The sequence below is a fragment of the Stigmatopora argus genome, chromosome 15, assembly GCF_051989625.1.
Source record: "Stigmatopora argus isolate UIUO_Sarg chromosome 15, RoL_Sarg_1.0, whole genome shotgun sequence".
In the NCBI taxonomy this organism is placed as follows: domain Eukaryota; kingdom Metazoa; phylum Chordata; class Actinopteri; order Syngnathiformes; family Syngnathidae; genus Stigmatopora; species Stigmatopora argus.
In genome coordinates this window covers 3752997-3774750 of record NC_135401.1, presented here as the reverse complement: position 1 = coordinate 3774750, position 21754 = coordinate 3752997, and the positions used below count along the sequence as shown (strand labels likewise).

Genomic DNA, 21754 nt, shown 5'->3' with positions numbered 1-21754 from the left:
CAAATATATGGAAACTTGCTGCTTTTTTCCCCCACAATATTTAAAAATATATATATTTTCATCAAATCATTAACTAATTGTTACTTACAAGGAAATAAATAAATAATTGTTTGACTTTAGATCTCTTTTCCTCCAATAAAATCAAATCAATTCTCACTTGAAAAGTACATAATTTACATACTTTAAAAACTGTCAGCAGTGCAACTAAATTTAACGTGGAGTTATGGTTGAATATTGAAACATTGCCCTGTTTATTGCATAAATACCTGCTTCGATAGCCTGATTAAATCCTGTTTTCACGCCCAGTTAAAAGCAATGCACAAATGTTATTTAATTAAGTATTGTAAATAACGTACCTGCCACCACATAGTTAAAGACAGCAACGTAGCCTGAAAAGTCTGCTTAAAGTTTAACCAAACTTGGGTGATCATGTCGGAAAAGCCTCGTTAAATCAGCTAAATTAACAATCACGATAATTTCAAGCAGGGATTTTGTCCTTCGCGTTTGAATAAGACTATTTTTGTTACGACTGTTCACCACCAGACGTCGCTGCAATTTAACACACGCGACATAAATAAAGGAAAACAAATTAAACGTGTCGGAAATGTCAAAATAATCATAATTTCAAAAGAAATGTTAGTATTTTGGTAAAATAAAAATGTATATATGTCAGAACTATAATGTAGCTTATATTAATTTCACTTTAATGATATAATCTTGATTAGAAAGCAAAATGTGCATAAAAATACATTAAAAAGCTTGCAAGGAGAAGAGAAAGTACCTAATTTCTCAATTTTTACAGCTATTTTTTCTCATTTGGCCCTGTGTAACTCTTTCAGGATTAAAACAGCACTTGCCAGCTAATCACAAGACAATTACGTGATACAGCTATGAGTACAATGTACATATAATAATAATAATTAAACAAATAATAATAAAACATTTTAAATAAATGAATTTTTACACCATGCACAATTTAGAGTTCAGCACGTAGCGTACATGTTTTCGGAATATAGCCAGTAGTCTGAAAACATGCAAACTGGATCAGGTCATGTGATCGCTAAATAACATATTGAATCTTCTCCCTTTTAAGTTCCATAAGCACATTTTAAAAAGCCATGTTTTTCCATTTCCACTCATGGTTTGACTTTCCATCCACTCAAGAGTCACAAACTAATAGCAATCCTACAGCATATTAAACTGAACTTGACCTTAAACACAAATAGAGCTACTTTCGAATTGACAAAGCTTCCTCATTTCTCCTTGCCTTCGCAATTCCTGTGTTTCCATCCACTGGGTTTCCTCAAGTGTCAACATACAACATAATCACGACTTAAAGCGACATTTATGTGCCGCCGAGTTTGGAGCGGACTAAAAAGCATTCCCTCGAATTCCGATTGGTCACACTCCACTAATGTAGCGGTCAATCTCCCATCACGATTCACGCTGGGAAGTGTCACGGCACTTATCTAACGTACCCCACTCCACACCCTTCCTGACCTGAAACCGAGTGTGTGTGACTGAAAGGGCTGACAGAGCGGCTATTCTTCTAGAGAAAGGGGAATGTGTAAATGCGGGAGGGGTGCTGGCAGGGTCGTGATATCACAATGTCGTTTGCTCACTTTGGCTTCCTTTGAAGGCCTTCACGGCCACCATGGCGAGGGCTCTTATTTCACATGACTGTTATTACAGCCACAAACTGCAGTGGTGTGAGAGCTCGACACACAAACACGTTAAAAGTACCAGTATGCAAGATTAATCTGATTTTTAATGAGCCAATGGAGTATGCATAACGTCTTCGGAATCATTGACTTTATCAGATAGGCATGATTTAGGTACAAAATTCATTTTTCAAAACCTGCTTTTTAATAAGTGGGTTTAAATGTCATGTTTTTTGATGAAGGCAGTGTACTTACAGCTTGAGAAAATGACCAGGAGCGTATATTTGGTTGGTTATACCTGCAAGAGCAAATAGAAGAAGTTTAAATACATGAACAAGTACTCGATATGCATCTTATTTAAACACACACCGATGGCCAATTTCTCATGACCGACAAAATTGATTGCAAACTGGTTATGATGGCATGGAAAATGTTCAATGGCCTGGAATGTGGTTGGTTGGTACCAGCAATCGCGATGAAGCATTCGGGAAACTGCCGCAAGCAACGTGCATTCTAAAGTTGAAAATACTCAGCTCACCCCAGACGAGCCTCACCCAGCAATTTTCGGGCACCAAAAACATCCATTTATTTTTTTCGCTGCTTGTCAGTTTCCTATGCTTTCACCCTCTTCCCATTGATTGAAACACAACCCCCAATGCTTAAGTTTACTATTTTTCATGTGGCCTTTTACATTGTTTACATATTTATAGTGCATTTTTATATGCAAAACACTGTTTTTGTAATATATCCAGAAATGAATGTAGCCCCGAGAAGAGGAAAATGACCCTTAGGCTAAACCAAAAAGTTCCTTTGACAGATGACAAGGAAACGAATGCAGCATTTTCAGAACTAAACGATCATGAGAGCTGATTAACTCCCGTGTCAATCATATTCCCCGGCCTGCAAAAGTATTCCTCATCACCAGCCGACTCCCACGGTAATGAGTCAAGCGATTAGCGACGTGTCCGTCTATTTATTGTAAATATGGAGTCGAGTGTTGTGATGGAGCAGGCGACAAATTGGCTGTGATGTTTTTACTCCTTAGATTAGAAGCAAAGCGGTGGGCCGCCGACTTGAGTCATCAATCACGACGTTAACGTGGGGAGTCGCACCTCGGCGAGCTACGCAACCGTGAGCAGAGGGACGGGGGGGGTCGCAGATGACGAAATCCGGAGGAAAGACTAAGCCACATATATCGCCATCTGTCACTCAAGGACTCGATGTTTCCAAAACTCTCTGTAGATAAAAAATGAGTTCTATACGACACATTGTTTTTGCTGTTGAATCTGACAATGCGTATCAATATATAAAAATAAAAACTATGTCCTTTCTATTCTCTTGTTGCCAAATTCTGTCAACATATACTAGCTACCAGAGTACTAGAAAGCTGGAAAATATCAATTCAGGTTGTGATTGCTGATTAAAATTGGAGTTCCCTGATGCATTGTTTTGGATGGAATAGCAAGGAAATGGTTAAAAAAAAAAACAACAACAACAACAAACAGCCAGATTTGAATCTTAAATTCGATTTCACATGGTTATCATTTCAGAGCAACATTTCTCAATAATTTACATGAAAAAAAACATTAAAAAAGTCGACTTTCTACTCAATAATTTGAAGAACTCTAATAACATGTAGAGTTGTGCCAGCCCACTGCTTTCACCACCTGTCTAAAATCCACTTGGTAAAAGCAGCCCACCCACTGATTCCGTGGTTGGTTTTTTAAACCCATTCCACAGGCTGCCACCCAGTCTGATGAAGGAAAACGGCACTTGGCGGCTTCTTATTTTTCCTATTTGATCTACTGGCTCAACATTACATTAATGTGTCTAAGAAAGTGGGCAAAAAACTCACCGGTTGAGGAAGTCCCTGCTAGAGTGCCAGTCAGGTCCCTGTGATACATAAAAAAGGCCATGCTTTATGTTGCATTTCAAATTCACAAACGTGTAGAAATACTAGTCTTACTTATTGTAATAATTGTATTGAAGTCATTTGGGCAATGCATTAATGGTCAAAATATTGATCATATGGATTAAAAAAATACAGTGAATTAAAATGCATGGTGTAAGAAGGCATAAGAGTTTGTGGTTAGCATATTTCTAGGGTTAAAAGGAATGTGGTTAATATTTAAGCAAACCTTATGCCAACATTGAAGATAGTTGGAAATGAGTAAAACCCAGATTAAAAGGAGGGTGGAGATGAGAGAACACATGCAGCAGGAAGCCAAACTGAGGTGAGAGTTCATTTTAAACCACGAAAATGGCCCAAATGCACCAAACCATGTCATCCTACGATCACTCTTTAAATGTTTAAAAGACAGCATACTGTGTGTTGAAATAGGAGCTCCATTTTGGGGAAACTGCTCTGAGCAGATGGTCCACCAGCTGGACTTTAAAGGTGCATTCATAAGCATCGTCATGCCACACACACCCACACACGCCAAGAGGGTAGGTACCTTGACATTAGCTATCCTGTTACGTACGCCACATGCTTCAAAAACAGGGTTCAAAAAGGTGAACATTAGTTCATCAGAAAAAATGATTGTTTGAACTACATCTATGAGTCAAATGAGCAGAAAATGTGTTAATGTCGTTACGCCTGAAGCAGTAAATGAACACTCCCTGGTCAAATGAAGACAATACGAAAGGTGACTGAAACAAACGGCACTTTTTAATGAAGCGATGCAAATCTTTACAAAATAAGTCATTTAAAGCAAAAAGCCAACATGTCTTCTCAGTAGTCTTTTTAAACAATACTGTTTGGTGTGATCTGCAGTCGTGAAGAGGTTACACACAGTAAGACCCTAACTTGAGAAAAGGCCCGTTTTTAAAGTTAATTGGTTAAACGTATGGGCTTTTTGAGTTGGGTAACTGCGGAGTTAACGGAAAAGCGGGACTATAAGACGTCACTGAGTGCTGGCCTTAGTTGAATGGCAAACAAATGTGTTAGTGACAGCCATGAAAGCATTTTTTCAGTAACCGACGCAGCGATTTCTATTCAAGTGGCAGAACAAAACTTTGTCAAGGATGTGCATAGCTCACAAGGGCATCCATCAGTAGAGGATAATGATATAAAGGGTAGTAAATCACGAAACAAATCGAAAAGCAAACCATCAAGAGGGGATGTCTCTGATTCGCGTGATCGGAAATCCGAGCATGTCATTTTTAGAAGATCGGAATCAGGTGAAAATCCGTTTTAAGGATTTTTTTGCGCGTTTAAGGGCTTCAGTGCATCATAAGTTGTACAAGGATATTCTCGAGAAACAAAAATGTATCTTTTGTACTACGCAACATTTTTTAAAAGATCGAAATCAGGCGGGAAAGATTGAATTTTGCATATTTTGGGGGAAAAATGGGGAAGTATATTGTCAAAAGAAACACAAAGAGACGTATATTTTGTAACAAACGAATTAGCCAGGGATCAGATTGGTACTCGGTATTGGCAGATCTTCACAATCAAGTGACCCGGACTACAACTCGGGTGAAAAAATATGTGATAAGGACAACTTTAGTATATTTACACAACTATATGTGAGCAGAAGACAAATATTTAAAAAAATGACCAACCAAACATAACTTAATATATGCATTGTTGTTCACAAAATCTGAACAAACGTCTCCTCGAGGCTAAGATAAGACTTATTCGGAGTTAAACGGGGGGATGATATGTAGTAAGCATAGTACTACAAAAGCGGGGTTGGTGGATGAGTAGTAGTTGGTAGTAGTAGGCAACACCAGGAAAACAAAGTTGGCAAGAGAGTGCAAGAGATTCACTGCCCAAAAAGAAAAAAAAGCTTGACAAAATGAAAAATCAAAAAGGCACCAAGGAAAGAAAGGGCAACAAGAAGCCCCAAACTGAAGCGGCTCATCAGTGAGTCAACAGTTTAAGTCTCGTGATCCAACTGACCAGTAGCGAACGTTCGGCCGTTGTGCGCTTGGAGACCGCAGCTGTGGGGGCTTTCTTGAGGTCTTCCTGGTAGGGGATGGTGGCGCTGTTGTGGAGATCCGAGTTGGAGTAATAGCGGCTCCCTTTCAGGCGCTCCACTCTGACCAGCCGATGCTCGCCGCAAGGCGCGTAAGTGGGCGGAGAAGCCGACGCCGCTTCCTCGGCGATGGTGGGGATCCTCTCGTTGCTCAGGTATCTGAACAGGAGGTCCTCACCTTCACAGAATGACAAGTCAGGTCTCCGTAATGTATCTCTATCTCCATTTCAGTTTCAATTTTAACAAAGCAGAGAAGGACGATGGTAAATTTCATGGCGGCGATGTATAGGGCGAGCATCTTTTGCTTGAAAAACACGTGCGTCGTAACAAAACGATTCGTCCAAATGGCTCAAAAACACAAGTAGAACAAAGAAGCTGCATGCGACAGAGAAAAAAACCCCTCATAAATTGAAGTATTGGAATAAGCATGTTGCTAATACCTTTTCGGTTGTGCGTCCATGGCTTAGCAAAGGGATCGACAATTGCAACACAAGTATCCACGGGCATGGAGAGTGGCCGAGGCTTACCTAAAAAACAAAACAAGGGATTTGGTAAGCATACCACAGATTTAGAAACTTTGGCATTATGTGTTGAAGCAGTATGTACCAACTTTGGTTGAGAAGGCGTCCATGATAAAAATAGAATTGAAATAATCCAGATAACCATTTACTATAAGGCAAGTGTATATATATATATATCAGCAACACGCTTATTTATTTATATTTATGTATTTATTTTATTTATTAACTTATTTATTACCGATCTATTTATGTCTAAAATGCCTTTCCTATATCTGCATTCTCACCCTCTTGCTACTGTGACAACGAAATTTCCCGAATACGGGATGAATAAAGTTATCCAATCCAATCCAAGTGACTATTTTTGGTCATTAACAACAAAAAATATGTGCAAATCACATTTTGGGTCATGTTGGCCACATTGGTGTAAATATATTGTTACATGTTGCAAATTTAAAACAACATTTTCTGAATGAATGCAATTAAGCAAACCTAATTTAAAACAGAAATACATAGAAATGATGTACTCTTTTGTCCTTTTAGACCATCGAATTTGGCAAATGTTAATGATTCAGTTCCATCGGCAATAACTTACTACCATGTTCTCCCAGTTGAAACGGATTGGACATCCAGCGTCAACAATAGCAGTTCATGAGTTTAATGAGCGCCCTTTTAAGAGGTGTATGATGAAAAGGTACAAACCTCGAGAAGGCTTGTGCTCCCTCATTCTGGGCTGAATGACATTTGCTTCGATGGGACAGCCGATGCTTAGTTTGTCGTAATCGGCAATGGTGCAGCGTTTCCGACTTTCCTGGTCCAGGAAGGAGTTGGGTGACTCACAGCCTTTTGACCTTTTATTGAAACTAGAGAAGGCGTCTGTTCTTTCTTCTCTGTAATCACAAGCACAAAAAAGCCTCGGATTATTTTATCATCATAAAACAAAGCGTGATTTGTATGAGGCAGAAAGATGACGTAAAAAGTCAGGCCTTCTATCATTGAAATCAATGTGGAACATGTTGTCATCCCTGGATGAGGAAGTTAAGAATCGTTGTGGGGAAGTTTTTTTTAAATTATTCATAAGCAGGAATGAGAAATTTTACCTTGGAGTATACGGCATCTGAGGGGGTGGAGGAATGTAAAAATCAAGAATCTGTGGTTTCTCCTTTTTGGTTGATCCATTAGCTGAGTTGCACGGTGACTGGGCTCGGATTAAAGAAGAATTGTTCTGAAAAACACAAGCAAAATATAAAATTATTTTGTCTCCCACGCAGAATCACGGGACAATCCCATTTAGGAGGGATGGAAAACAAGAACAATTAACTTTTTTTAGACCAGCAGAGAAACTTGTCAGGACTTGTTGCTTTGGACTGTTAACTGTAATAAGCTTGTAATTGGTGGATAATGACTTGACGTGCGCATGTACCTGAGGTACGGGAGGCTTCCACCGCATGTTCTTGAGAGGGGCGGGAGTGAAACCCGTTGTTCCTGTGGGACGCTTCTTTAAGAGGAGGAACACACCTTTGGGATCCTCCCTCAGCTTGAATACCAAGTTTTTCAACTGCCAACCCACCTGGGTAAAATTAATGGCACATAGATTGGTTCACTGACAACACTGTGTACTGCCAAAATATGAATACACAAAACAACACCTAATATTCTTACCACTGTCTGTTGATTGACCTGAATCACTTCATCACCAGCGTGGATCTTTCTGCTCAGGTCAGCAGGAGACTGAAAACATACAAAAAGGGTTTATTTGTGGTTCTTTTTTGGGGGTACGAGTATACATAATATCTTAGTTCAGATCATACACAGTATGTTTAAACCAATGGGTTATTTATATTGAACTGAGACAATATTAGAAGCGATACTACCTTTAATATTGAAATGTAATACTTAAAATTCAATGTTTGGTCTAAATACAAATGAATCAAGGAAAAGGCACAGCTTGACTGTTGTTGATGATTCATATAGTGATTCATAATTAGGAGAGGCAAAATGACCTGTCCATGACAGTGATGCTGTTGTATTAGTCACAGCCCGAATGTCTCATGGTTAACAAAGGATGGACTTTTGAAGCAAGTGTTTGTGGACGTGCCGAAATAAACAGCCTTGGTAACTAGAAACTCCAAACAAGTTTGCCAAGTTGATTATTTTTATTCTTGGAGATGTGAGATGAATATTAAAAGAGGGTGGGGGTGTTGTGTTAATACCTACATGTTCTGTGGTTCCAGTAATGACGTGTAAGCCGTCATATGTCGACTTAATATACATTCCCTAGAAAGAAAGAGGAAAAAAAGTATGTATTTTGGAAAAATACTTTCCCCAAGACAGATGAGATTCCTTACCAGTCCTTCACCCAGCTTGATATTGGTCAACTGAACCTCGTCCAGGCAGGCAGACTGGCTCATGAGGGGGTCTGAAGTGGTTCTTACAGTCTGATCACATATGTTGTTCAAAATTTTAGACTGGAAAGAGAACCAACAGATCAGATAAGTAAAAATACCAAGTAGTGAAATGTGTGTCTCACCCTCAATGGGCAAGAATTGAGAAATCAAGAATACTTACAACTTCTAGGATCTTTTCTTCCATCTCATAAACACAGTAGTCCTGTTACACATAAAAAGCAGAGCCATATTAGGATTCTGTGCAATTAGCAGAAAACATGAATATAATAACATTTCCAGGTGGAGAAGAGAAAGGGAGTGAGTACCGCCACAAATATAAACTGCTTGTTCATTAAAATGATGTCCCAGCTATGACAGGAGCTATAATTACGCAAATCACCGAGTGGTTTAGTTAAGTACTACTGGGACCTAAAGGCCACTCTGACGCATATAGAAACAACGTGTGGATTATGCGGTGAAACTTAAAAAAATGTTCACCACTCAGCATTAAATACAACATTCATAGTAACTGTTAATGCCATTTTAAAGGAACGACCCATTGATCGGTTCTCCCAAGGCAATTTCCATATGACATATTTAAAATAATCATTTTTGAGTCAATACACTATGTTACCTCCTCCATCTAATTTTATTTACTTATTCATTTTTTAAACATGGGGCAGAGTTGAGCATCTAATTTTAGAAACGGTTGCATGAACTGATCACATTTGTCGGTCAATGGTGAATATAAAGGATGACCTTTATATTCAGCATTGACTTATGCCAACTTTTAACTTCTGTTAAGCGTTTTTATGAAAGATGTAATCCAAAAGAGCACACAGCTGGCGAAACAGCCTTCCTCGACAACTGTGGCTGTTGTGGTCAAAAGGAACGGTGTTGAGGAGAGAAGTTCACCCTGACTGTGTGTGTGTGTGTGTGTGTGTTGGTTTGGGTTGGGGGAGGTCTGCTTGTTTTCAAAGCTGTCTCTTACAGCGAAGGGCTACCGCAAATAAGGCCAACCAATCAAAACACAGGTGAAATGCTTCTGTTAAAGCATGATAAAGAATGCTGATGGCCTGAATCTATGCACAAATGAGATAAAAGTCTGAAGATGTTTTTAGTTTAGATGTCTGTTTTTTGTGTTTCATAAATAAATAGTATAGCCTTTCTATGTGTCAAAATATAGTATGGAAAACATTGATTTTATATCTGTGCAAATGATGGTTAAGTTGCGTACATGTGACTTTGCCACATTTCCATCATGAGATGAAAAGCATTTGTTAACCCAAAGAGGACAAAAATACTGGTTATGGGTTGCATACATCTGATATATATTAGTGTGAAATTTAAAAAAAAAATCATACTTTATCACATTTTTTTTTCAAATGACAACCTTGGGGTTTCAGAAAGAATTTGGATTCCCCAGCACATGAAATTACATATTTCAGATATTTGAATTGGAGTTTGGCATAATGTACAAATGCCAAATATTTGTTGCTAGATGTCTTTAGGAACGCCAGATTAATAGTGTAGATGTGCCTAAATTGTTGTCTCCCTTGTAGACAGAAGTTGGATCATAAGTCACAGTCAATTCTGTGAGTGCAGTGATCCAGCAGGGTTTTGGACTTGACCCCACAGCCGGAGTGGATCAGATGGCTGTCTACAGCCTTTTGGGCCTTTGATCTGCCACCAGAGCAGATTTGTAGGGGTGAGCACTAATGCGATAAAAAGTGGTAGGATGGGGTGGGAGTCAAAGTGTTTCAAGGAAAATAAAAATAGTCACTTACATCTTGAATTAAGCAGATACCGCTCCTGAAATGGCCTAATATTTAACAGTATATCGATGCAACCTGATCAACCTCAGTACCAGACCTTTGACATCAGGGAATACCCTGAATTGCTGGCCAGCCAATCTCCTTTGACTTACTGAATCAAAAATATGCCGCCCTTAGAGATTTACATTTACTACACTGTTCTACGCAATATTCTGTGATTCACATGGCAGTGTTGGAATTCCCCACCCCCTTCCCACCATCAACTAGAGAACCATGACCAAGCAACTGCAATAAATCATCAGAAGAACTGAAATCCCCAACACTAGTGAGGAAATGTGCACTATGGGAAAGGAATTGAGTTTAATGCAATGAGCTCCTCAAAAGAACACCTGACATGTCAGCTGTCGCTTCCATGACGCACCTTGAAGTCAGATGAAATAAAATTCTACGTTCTTGGAAGAACACAAACGGGATCTCCCCGTCAGTGAGCACGTCGAGGAAAGATTCCCCAAAACAAAACATACATGTCTGCAATTATGTGTTCAGACGGAGCTTCTGTCAGACCACATTTCCCATAACACTCCTCTCCTTTGCTTTGCTTGATCCCGCATGTCTGTGCCCTTAGGCTGGTATGCACTCCCTGGAAAATTGTATTGTGCGTATGCGGGTTAGACATAGCGTTGTTGTACTAACTAATGCGCAAACCTGTTGAACTGTGGTGGTGAGCTCTAGGCACAGCTGTAAGATCTTGTTCTTGGTGGTTGTGAAGTCACTGATTCCTGTGAGGGGAGTCCTGCCGGCAAACAAACAGTGGGAAGGAGGATATAAAAAAAACATTAAAAAGTAGCAAATACCTATTCCAATTTGCTAAATAAACCTGCGACTGTTAGAAAGCAAAGTTTGAGTTATCGTTGGGCGCTCATTGAGAGATCATTAACAAAAAGGTTTAACAAAAGCTGTCCTCCCAAAAAAATAATGCAAGCGCCAATTGGAATGTGTTGCAATCCCTTATCCTTGGAGTACATTGAGGACTTTTAAATTGTATGTATGCATTTGTTTAGCTCTCCTTTAATATTTTTTGAAAATTGGTATTTTACCTGTCGAGCCAAGCCAAAAAGCTCTTTGCAGCACCGATAAGTTCCACCACACACGTGAGAAAGTCATTGGGTGGCTTGCGCGAGACGCTGCCGTCATACGCTGGGCTCTTCCTGCGTTCAGAAGTGGCCATGTGCAGATTGTTGGTAGCTGCTCTCATCCTCATCACCAGGTTCTTCAAGTTGTCTGTCTCCACACCATAGTTCTGAAACAATTCGTGGAGACAAATTGAATAAAAGATTGAATTACAAAAAGAAAGATGCTCCCCCGGACTGAGGGGACGGCTTTATTATTTCGTGGAGAGCGTGTGGTCTAAGGATGTTCATTCTTTATCTGATTGTAAAGTAAAGTCTGCATTCCTCTGCCTGGGGTTGTTTCCTGTCATTGAATTCCTTTAATTTATCACTGCTTTGCATGTGAAAAGTAGCTGGTGGCTTGGATGGAAGGAAACATACTTATAACTTGACATTAAAGGTTCATGGATCGATTCTTACTGTATTGGTATTGAAAGAAAATCCAGAATGAGAAAAGAGAAACATCAAAAATTATTTTACCAATGTTCATGTAAGTATCATGGAAGTTTTGATGGAGATGGTAATTTTTTAGGTTAAAAATAGAACACAAGTCGTGAGGTCAATGCAGCCTGAAATTTCAGTATGAAAATGATTAGGGAATTATTTTGGAAGTGGTTTAAGGGCTTATGCATCAAAATAGTTTTGTTTCAGAGAAGCTCAAGGATTCAAAATGTAGTATTTTATGGCTAGCAAAATTTTAAGTGACATAGACTTCCCTTTGCCAGCAAGACATTCATTTACTATATATAAATACACACACACAAACTGTACATATAGCTCTTTCATGCATCGCTCAATTTGACGTAATTGCTGATATTGTACTCCAAATTACAGTATAGTTTATTTGGCGAGAGTGCAAGAGCAGTCTATAAAAGGTGATGTTGACATTATGACTTGGGATGATCAAAAATGGCGGAAATGAATGTTTCTTTGGATGTGAAGGATAGCTATCATAACACAATAGTTACAGTCCTTTCCACAAGATTTAGCCAGACTGGACAATAAACACACATTGTAAGCTACGGTACAATATGACATCTGAAGATAAGTCTTAGTGTGCACATCACATGGTTGGAGTTAATGTCTCGGGGGAGGGTGGGAGGAGGGTTTATGCACTTCACTGGCATTAGGGATCTTGCACAAACATTTTGGATTTCACAGACAGTGCAAAAGGCCTCATGGGTCACTGAAGTCTAGTAAAATTAAATGGGAATGCTCTTTGTCCCTAGACAGCTCCCAATAGCTTGTGGGGAATAGCTTCTCTCTTTCCGGTGGAGATGTGGGCCAGATGTGGTGTAGTATGTATGGCCATTAGTCATTTTCATTAAGCTTGGCCGATAGGCAATGTACTTTCCAGAAGTATTGTTGAGTCGTTTACAATGTAAAACGTAACAGAAGCGAATGATAATGGAATGTACCAAAACAAGAGTGACCTAGATGTTAATGGTCTTGTTAGGAGAAATAACATTGCTATCTACATGATTCAAAGACACCCATTTGTAGTGTAAACATATTATAATTTTACACAAACTGGAAAACAGTAAGAGTAATGGAAGAGCAGTGAAACGGCTTTTTCTGGATTAAAAAAAAGTTAAAGATAACTAAACTCAACATTTTAACGTAAATACACTTAAAGCTTTAACAATAAAAAAACGCTGACACAGATCAAAGCATTTGGACTAGAATCTGAGTCTTTATGGGACAGGAAGTGATAAAATTCTAAATCAATTCCATCTGCTAGAAAAGTTAGTTCCCTCTGAGTTGGAGAGTTGGGAGTGTTGCACTTAACTGGGATGAAATGCTTTAGTGGAACAAAAAAACAATATGACACATAGAACAAAATCCCTATCAAATACCTCAGGTTATAAAGATTTTTTGTAAATGGGAATTGATGTTAAGCCATAGAAAATAGATTGGAAAATGAAGATCTATTTAGCTGTTGCGGCATGAATCATGGAAAATTGATGGCCCCTTTAATCACGCATAGTTTCAAAATGTCTAATCAACTCTGCCCTGGAGGAATTTGAAGTGTGTTGGAAATTCCATAACCTATTGAGCTGGGAAATGGTGATGCTTATTGCATCACTGCTTTCTTCAGTTGCCAAACCACAAGTTTTATTAGGGCTGTCCTGATATAGTTTTTTTTTTAAAATTGCAATCCAATTTTACCAATCTGATACCTGAATCAACGCTAATCCGTGTCACATACAGAGCAAAATAGGAATGGGGCAGAGGCCAAGATGGCCAAGAGACTCTCTTTTTGGTCCTCTGTAGAATAGTTTATTCTAGACTGGAACTATTTTGACATGTTAAATGTTTTGTTAATAATTTGTACTAACCAGAGCACAAAGCAGATCGACCGCCTCTAGAACCAACTCCTGGTGTCCAATCCTGGCAACGCCAAGGTCTTCCAAGTCTTGATGCGTGATTTTCAGTAACTGTTCCCCACTGATTTTCTCCCGCTCAAAGTTGCCCACATACTGCTGCAAGCTGTCATCCAAACCTGGACACACATGCAAAAAAATCATTCATTTAGCAGATGGTAACAAATATTACTGCAATATTTGACAACAATGGCACTCCATTATATGTATCCCTGTTGCTGCTATTTTAAACTTATTTCAATAGTTCCATATTTTATTTTATATTCCCTTTTTCTGTAAATAGTTTAAGTTTTCTAAAGTTTACTGATGTATTATCTGAACTATAAGTCACACTTTTTTTTCATAGTATGGGCAGGCTTCCGACTAATACTGTTTTTTTTTTCATTTTTGCTTTGACCACCAAAAGCCTGTTACGTTGCTCTTGTTACTTTCACATATGTTTCTTCTTGGTTTATACAGCTTGCAATTTTACTATTTGCCTTGTAAAGAGCACCTCAATTTCCTTACACAACTGTGCATTGACAAAGGGATTCATTCACTTGCTCGAATTTTTATGTTTAATATTTCTTGTGTGCGCATGTGTGGTTGGTTGCATGAGAGTACAAGTCTATAAACAATAAACAGAGGAGTATCATGAGGGACAGATAACTTAGCAAGATAAACAGGCTAAAAAGAGCAACAGTTGAAACCGCTAAGACTGTTAAGCTGGTTAAACAATGGATGCCTATATTTGTGCAAGTGTGTGTGGGTGGGTGCTTGCCAACTGCCAGTTATTACATTCAAAATAATGATTGGATAGCCAAAGGTAACAACACTGGTATTCAAAATATAAATGCCTGTCATCGTCATAAATAAAATGTTTCTTTCTGGTAGACAAACATGAAGAAGAAAAAAATCCATCTCTTTTGGTTCACTACTATAGTGTGTGTTTGTACATAGAACGCCATCTTTCTTCCAATGAAAGAGTGTACAGAGAGGGGGCAGCTGCAGATGCATGGCCCTGTGCCCTGTTTTGAAAAAGACTCGTCAGCTGTGAGACAACCTCACTCACAACTCAGTCCAACTTCACCATAGTAGAATTCGGTAGCCCACAGTTTGAAATTCAAGTCACGAGGACCTTGACAGTCCCCCAGAAAAGAACATAAACCGCATCGACAGATCAGTGGGACCTTATAAACGTTGCACATGAATTTACGAGACAGCCCACGACATACGTAGGTGTGTCGTCTAGTCATCAAGATATTTTTCCAACGTATCAAGTGCATGTGGGTGGATTTCAAAGTGCAAGACGATGGTTACCACTCAATTTTCAAATGAAATATATAGCTACAAATCCAATAACGTATACTAGAAAGTAATAGACATCAACATTGTTGGTATGGTTAAGTGAATTATATTTAACATTAGGGGGCCCTTCTAGCCACAGTTTAAATTTCAGTGGTTTAATATTATGTTCATTTAAGTTCTAAGAACTGCTGTGAATCAACTCAAAGCTGAGTATGAAATGTTGAATTGAGTTTGAAAAAAATCAGCATTATAGTATTTCACGCCGCGTTATAACACGTGCTTTAATAAATGAGTCTCTTATGACCTGAGCCACAGCTCAAACCACTGCGGCAGAATCAAAGGCGAACCCATCAGAGCTTGTTAACCATTAGTCTGCACGCAAGCCAACTCCACTTAGGCTGAAAAGATGTTTCTCATTCCTTGGCATGGAAATTCCTGAACACCACATTAAGGAAATTTGGGTTTAAACTCTTGAATGGCCAGCTGCTCGGAAAAAAAACACACAGTTACATGCGAAACCTACAAGAACAACTTTAGCAAGAAGATAAGTTCAACTAAATGTAAACACTGGGGCAGCTACTTGGGAGTATAAATGAAAACAAATCTTGGGTTAACAAAACCAATGGGAATTATGTCATATTTCCGTCTGTTATCAGAAGAAAGGCCGTGAGGCAAGCTGGTGAACAATAACTTGTTAAAGGTCACATTGTACTATTTATTTCTCTCTCAGGTCTAAGAACCACACCAAGATTACAGGAAGAAAAATAATAATAAAGTGACAAAATTATTACCTGCAGGTTGGGTATGGATGGGGGTATGACGCTATGATACTAATAATAATGCTAACTGAGTTGAAGGTAATTCGGCGCCTGTGTGAAAGCTTCTCAAAAGCTGCACATGATGAAAGAGCTTTGACAGAATTTTATGGCCTCTGTGAACCAGTTGGCCAACGTCCCCGGACCAAAGCGAGAGGGTGTAACTCAACAGCAAAGGCATAAACACACACCACCAATGTCAAATACAATCAAGATGATATACAGCTGGCCTCATATTTACAGCTCCCCAATGTTTGCTTGCATTGGAGCCCAAATGCAGTAACTCATTAAAATGCGTTGCGCTTAATAAATTCAATTTGAAATGATTTCCTTTAAGGATTTGATGATTTCATTTTATTGGAGCTATTTGGTCTTTGGGTGGGCCGCAAATGTTTAACCCTCTTTAGGGTAACGGTGTTCTGGAGCCTACCCAACTTTTAGCAATTGGAGTCTCAGGGACAGGTCCGAGTAATTAACTTATTTAATCCACGGATATAAAATTACTGTATGCTAACAACTGGAAATCAATACCGTTTGACTAGTCTACTTATCCTTGCCCACAGACATGTATGATTGTGGGTATGTTAGAAAGCACTGGCCACAGCCACTCCAGTGGAACTACAGTATACCCCGAGGGAGGCCTTGGAGACCCGCAGCTTACTTAATGGTTGTGTAAGCACACATTTCCGGCAATGTAAACAGCAGAAGCCTTCTTCTTGCCAACGTCTGCGCTATTCTCGTCATAATCTCAACATTTCCCATCAGCAGGGCACACCGAAACTGCAGATTGTGTTGTTCCATGGCTCCATCTGTGACAATGTTTGTCACAGTGGACAGAGAAGCACATACGTAACCATTAACCACCCATTCTCTATCAACCAATGATTTTTTACGCTTTTTGTCAGATCAAATTTCAGTCTCGGCTCACAAAAGGTAGGAAAATGCATGCAAATAGAAAACAGTGACTTCATACAAAAAAAAAATAGGAATGCTCAAGCCACCAAATCGTTCCCATCTTTGCTCCCACTGGGACCAGTAACCGCTCTCTAATGCACACAAACAAACAAAGACCAACACCCCCACTGAGGTGGCCAGTGGGAACATGACGGGGCGTACAATGGCGAAGCCAATGTAACTCTGCTGTTTTTATTTGTCAGCCGGCTCTCAGAACCTGCAGGGAATGGTCAGGAATTTGAGGCATTGTTCCCCAGTGAGCAGCACCATTGTGGGGATTCACAGCACTCAGCCACAATAGGCTCTGGCAGGGCCAGGCTGTGCGTTGTAATTAGAAAGAAAAAGCTTGTCCCTGCAACTGCAAAGCTATCTTCTAATGCATGACTTAACACAACAACAGCGCCAGTATACACTGAACTGGCTCGTCCTTCCAACAACTTGTAAAATGGGACCTCGCCAACTGGGTTTTCATTGTGCTTACTTTACAACCAACTATTTAACAATTACTGTAAGTCACAACAAACAAAAACATGCATAATGAAGAAAAGGGAAAGTATATATAAGTCGCACTGGAGTACAGGTCGCACTTTTAAAAGGGCATTTTTTTATTTTATTAGAAACCAAGAACAAACATATGGTAAAGTAACAAAAGTAAAACCTAAAAAAAGTCATAACAATTCAATATATATGTCGCAGGCCGAGCCAAACTATGAAAAAAAGTGTGACTTATAGTCCAGAAAATACATCAGATGATTTTGTAACTTTGCATTATGGAGTCATTTGATTTCAATGACTACTAAAAAATCTACAAATCTTAAAATGGCTTTCTCACTATGCCAACAAATCAAGTGTTTTCACCTCAGGTGTCAGTGTGAGAATAAAACAGACAACACCATATGGTCAGTGAGGTAACCGTGAGTTCCCACGTGAGGTAAAGTCGCAGTGACTGGTTTCGTGATGGTCGAGGACTGATGGGATGAGAGTGGGTTAAAGTTCACAGGCTTGTTTGAGCTCAAACATAACAAGTGTGACCATGCTTTAATCCAAAACTAAAGCAAATGTATTAAATGTGTCAAAAACACTTTTGGGCTACTCTTATAAATATTGAATCCGCTTAGAATAATTCCAATCTCTGAAACAGACTGTCACGTGCACACAAACGTGCATAACACTGTTGCACGGTGGTCGACTACCTCATAATAATTAAAGCTAAATGCACACGATGAAATCGCTCTTTATGGAAACACATCCCGCCTCCTTTTTTTGTTGTTTGCACTCTTGCCAGCACCTGCTGTCTGTTTTCCCCCTACAGCTATGGGGTGGCCAATCAGGTTCTTATAAATGATAAATGCAATGTTGACTCAGTGAAAATACGGTAAAAGACAGGTGAGTGTCTCCGCCAAACAAAAAGTATTTAAACACCATGTCTAATCATTGGCAGCCACCTGCGATATTATGAGTCATGAAAACCGTCAGCTGACGTGATAATAATTAGGGGATGTGCCTGCATTATAATGTTTTATAGAATTGATAAAGAGAAAATACTCTACATATGAGCAAAGCCACATTAGAGCAGTTTTTCACCAAAAAATGATCAAACATTATACTTCCATATCTCCAGCATGTCATCACAAACAATATGCATGATAACCCAGAAGTGGAATAAGTCTTCTAAGCAATAACATTTTCCCAGCATGTGATTAAAAATGGATTGAAATAGTTCCTCTGTAAATCAGGGGAAAACTAGAGCATTAAATTGTATGTTATATCAACCGGATGCTTTAAAAAAGATGCAAATGGATGAAATTGTCTATTCGAGGGTTAGAACTGGAAAAAGGCGACGTGTTTGGACATGTTCTAAACAAGCCGTGATATGGAATTTAGCCAGTGCCCGTCTAAAGCCAAATGTGGGTTCACAAAGCTGCCCACTATATAAAATAACTTGACTTGATTATACTCTATGAGGATGGTGGGACCTCAGTGAGTATTTGGTCAGCGAGGGGACCATAAAGGCAACTTGTGGCTTCAACAGTGGAGAGAACACACCCCACTTGTTTTGACTGTTCATCCTTGGAGCAGAAAGGGATTGCGTTCCGTGGTCATTTGAGCGTAAGTGCGCTAAAGGGGTTTTGATTGCAGTACGGCACTGAAACAGCCTTCCAAAACCCCTACACAGTTCAAATGTACATTTTTCATAGCAGCGGCCTGAGGTATTCGCCACATCGTAAAGATTTCAATCACGTGACTGACAGAAACAGATCAAGTGGTGAATGAGTTAACACATACGCTTGACTCGCTCGCGCGGGATCTCACTCAGCAATCGGCGTGTCGCCCGTATTTGTAATCGCGCCAGGTTACAGCGTTTATTCACAGAGCTTAAACACAGCCCTTCACAGTCCAATGCTCTTAGCGCAGACGGCAGCCAAAATTCCTGGCACTTTTCACTAAGAGATCCTTAAGAGATTGTAAAGCACACATTTAAATGAATAGTGATCTGATTGAATGTGGGACAAGGCATTCGGTTGTATATGAATACAGATTTTTACCAAATGATAAGACCATGTTTTTTTACAGGAGGTTTACGTCTCTAGCAGGGAAAACTAAATTAAATCGCTACGTGAATTAGGGCTGATTGATATTGGAAAAACAATGACATTGAGATTTTTGGGGGGTGTTTGTGATGATCTATTGCGATGTTAAAAATTGAAGACTTAAAAAAAAAAAATACATTATGTTGAACGAATGTTAGGGGAGGTAAAGTATAAAAAGAAGATGAAGTCGTTATATTGCGTATTCTTAAGTTAAGTGAACCAGAAGATGTTCAAGGCCCGTGGATTCCAATTTCTGGCAATGAAAGGCCGGTGTGAAAAATTTGAAATTGAAATGCTTTTTTAAATTACATGATTCCTGTTGATGAAACTTGGATAAGAATTACTATATCAATAAGATATAAGCTACAGATTGCTCAGCAAGGAGATGGAAGCTGTCCAATTACCACCAAAGGGTGCAGAATTGAAGCATATTTATTTACTAATTGCGGCAGGTTTGAAGTGTCCAAGATCAATCTATCACTTGACAAGCAGATGTTAACGCTGGTTTTCAGTTCAAACAAGGCATCATTCATGCTTGAACTGAATAGCATCTTTAGCCAGTGATACATATTTAATAAGGAGAACATAATATATACCCTCTTTGCTAATTCTAACTGTTTATGCTTTCTTTCCCTCTATATGGTGGAGATCTTGATGAAGGAAGGACAGAATGCTGAGCTGTGTGAGAAACAGGTCAGAATGGAGGCAGAGGCAATTCCTCTAGGCCCCTCTCTCCCTCCCTGGGGGGAATCCTCTAACAGCATTTTCCCCTGAATTCAAAAGACTGTTTTCTATAGAAAAGTAACATAGCGATCTGCCTGTCAATGGGACAATAGATTGATTATAAGTGTTGAATAGCTTGGTAACTGGAAATTTGTTCGTGACAAAAGGTCGCCTTTATTTTAAGGGATGTCAAAAGAACAATGACTTGCCCGTTAAAAAATTTATTAGTCCTTAAATCCTTGAATCCACAAGATAATGGAATGTTAAAAATGTAATACACCCTGTCAGTATTAAGAATCTTGTATTTTAATGTTGTTAGTCATGCTCACGGATGTTATGCAAGAACAGAATCAAACTTGAGCTTTGAGAGTGTCAATAATCGCAAAGGAAATTCAGATCTGTTTAGCATGTCTGTGTTTAGACACAAAATTATCTTAATTGATCATCGCCCAGACTAGTATTGTTTTAAGAGAGGCTACTTCGCAAGTGCGGGCCATGAACTAATCCTGCCATTTTTCAGGTGGAAAAGCATACTTGCCTCGTTTGTCACCTCTGCCAAAAAGCTAATTACTTCTTTTACACTTTGATGTCACAAGGAGTTGAGAAACAGGAAAGAGACAGCCAACACTTGGTGAGAGTGAGAATTGAAAGGTTCAGATTTTGTGGGGAAGGGCGATTCTGTATTTCATTGGTATACACAACCGTATGTTATTAAACTTCTGGAAAATTTACATTTTTTAAACTGTCTGTATTTGGGTATCGTGTATACTGTGGAGAACATCCAGTTCATCCGGACATTAACTCAAGTTTATGCAGTTGAAGCTTATTAAAACAATGGTTTAAAAACCAGGCGTCAAACTGCAGTTGTGCAGGTTTGCATGTTTGGAATGCCTCGTCTAAATTTGGCAGGCTGACTTGCAGGAACAACAAACCAACGGAGGGAAAGAAAAAAACAAAATGTTTGTTAAACGAGAAACTCTTCAGCAGCCCAACAACCTTTGTGCGGTGCCAACCCTTAAAGCCTTTAGCTAAAATATTTGAAAAATGAAAAAAATGGGCGAAGCACCACGTGAAAGACTCGTGGCATTTTTTAACACCAAATTATTATTGATTAAATGATCACATATGACTTTACCCGAAATAATTGCTTGATAAAACTCTGAATGTGCAACTTGTGACAGATTGATCACATGACACCAGAAGACAAACTGAAAGATCAGAGCTTGTGGTGGAGGAAAGACCCTTGAGGGCATCTCCAGACCCCGAGACAAAAGATGACAGTGTTTAAATTGAAAGGACCAATAGCCCTTTCACTGGCAATAAACAACCACCAGCCACTGCTTGATCTCCTCAAACAATGAATGTGATTAACAACTGCTTCAATATACAAAGAGGTTCACTGTACCTCAGAGAAAAAAAATCTGAAGCAAATGACCGCAAATGTATAGAGAATTTACAGCTGTTTTTTAAATTTTTATTCTCACACAGAGCAACAACTCATGGCCGA

At 39.1% G+C, this 21754-nt stretch overlaps 1 protein-coding gene across 1 annotated transcript in view; it reads right to left on the bottom strand.

Moving 5' to 3' along the window:
• The window catches only part of cnksr3 (cnksr family member 3), a 29430-nt gene that overhangs the window by 5648 nt on the left and 2028 nt on the right, over positions 1-21754 (bottom strand). The window contains exons 2-15 of the mRNA XM_077620789.1: positions 13833-13996; positions 11422-11624; positions 11030-11117; positions 8731-8772; positions 8511-8630; positions 8380-8439; positions 7825-7893; positions 7586-7732; positions 7263-7387; positions 6865-7052; positions 6085-6171; positions 5569-5822; positions 3517-3554; positions 1917-1959 (exon numbers count right to left, since the gene is read on the bottom strand). Of these exons, the coding sequence (XP_077476915.1) occupies positions 1917-1959; positions 3517-3554; positions 5569-5822; positions 6085-6171; positions 6865-7052; positions 7263-7387; positions 7586-7732; positions 7825-7893; positions 8380-8439; positions 8511-8630; positions 8731-8772; positions 11030-11117; positions 11422-11624; positions 13833-13996 (1628 nt within the window). The remainder of the gene's footprint in view (positions 1-1916; positions 1960-3516; positions 3555-5568; positions 5823-6084; positions 6172-6864; positions 7053-7262; positions 7388-7585; positions 7733-7824; positions 7894-8379; positions 8440-8510; positions 8631-8730; positions 8773-11029; positions 11118-11421; positions 11625-13832; positions 13997-21754) is intronic.